The 527-nt window shown below is 28.8% G+C and overlaps 1 protein-coding gene across 1 annotated transcript in view; it reads right to left on the bottom strand.

The window, feature by feature from the left end:
• LOC106884224 (GTPase-activating Rap/Ran-GAP domain-like protein 3) overlaps positions 1 to 527 on the bottom strand; it is a 1,434,052-nt gene that overhangs the window by 93,345 nt on the left and 1,340,180 nt on the right. Inside the window, exon 12 of the mRNA XM_052965840.1 lies at positions 358 to 448. Within this exon, the coding sequence (XP_052821800.1) occupies positions 358 to 448 (91 nt within the window). The remainder of the gene's footprint in view (positions 1 to 357; positions 449 to 527) is intronic.

Here is a 527-nt window from a genome sequence, read left to right as displayed (position 1 = left end):
ATATATATATATATGTATATATATATATATATACGTATATATATATATGTATATATATATATATATACACAAACATATATATATAGGATGGGCTTCCACACAGTTTCTGTCCCAGAGCTATAGTAGAGGACACTTACTCAAGGTACTGTGCAGTGGGACTGAGCCCAAAGCCACATAGTTGCAAAGTAAGTTTCTTAACCACACAACCATGCCTGTACCTGAAATTATTACAAATATTAGTCCCACCCATGCCAGCATGGAAGGTGGGTATTAAACAATGATGATGGTTAACTGTAAATGAGAATAATTTATTTATAAATTTTTTAGTTTGATTGATATATATATATATAAACATACTTCTTGCTCTTCAAGGACAAGTAATTCTTTCTGTATTTCTGTATCAAACACTTCTTTTGGACCTCTTTCGATCTTTTCCATTCCATAGTAGCTGAAAAGAATAAAAAAATTAACATTAGAAATTTATTATTATTATTATTGTTCAGTAGTTTTATTTTTATAACGTGCTT

Source organism: Octopus bimaculoides, chromosome 2 (genome assembly GCF_001194135.2).
Source record: "Octopus bimaculoides isolate UCB-OBI-ISO-001 chromosome 2, ASM119413v2, whole genome shotgun sequence".
NCBI lineage: Eukaryota > Metazoa > Mollusca > Cephalopoda > Octopoda > Octopodidae > Octopus > Octopus bimaculoides.
Note: the sequence above shows the minus strand (reverse complement) of the source record. Positions and strands in the feature narration are given on the sequence as shown.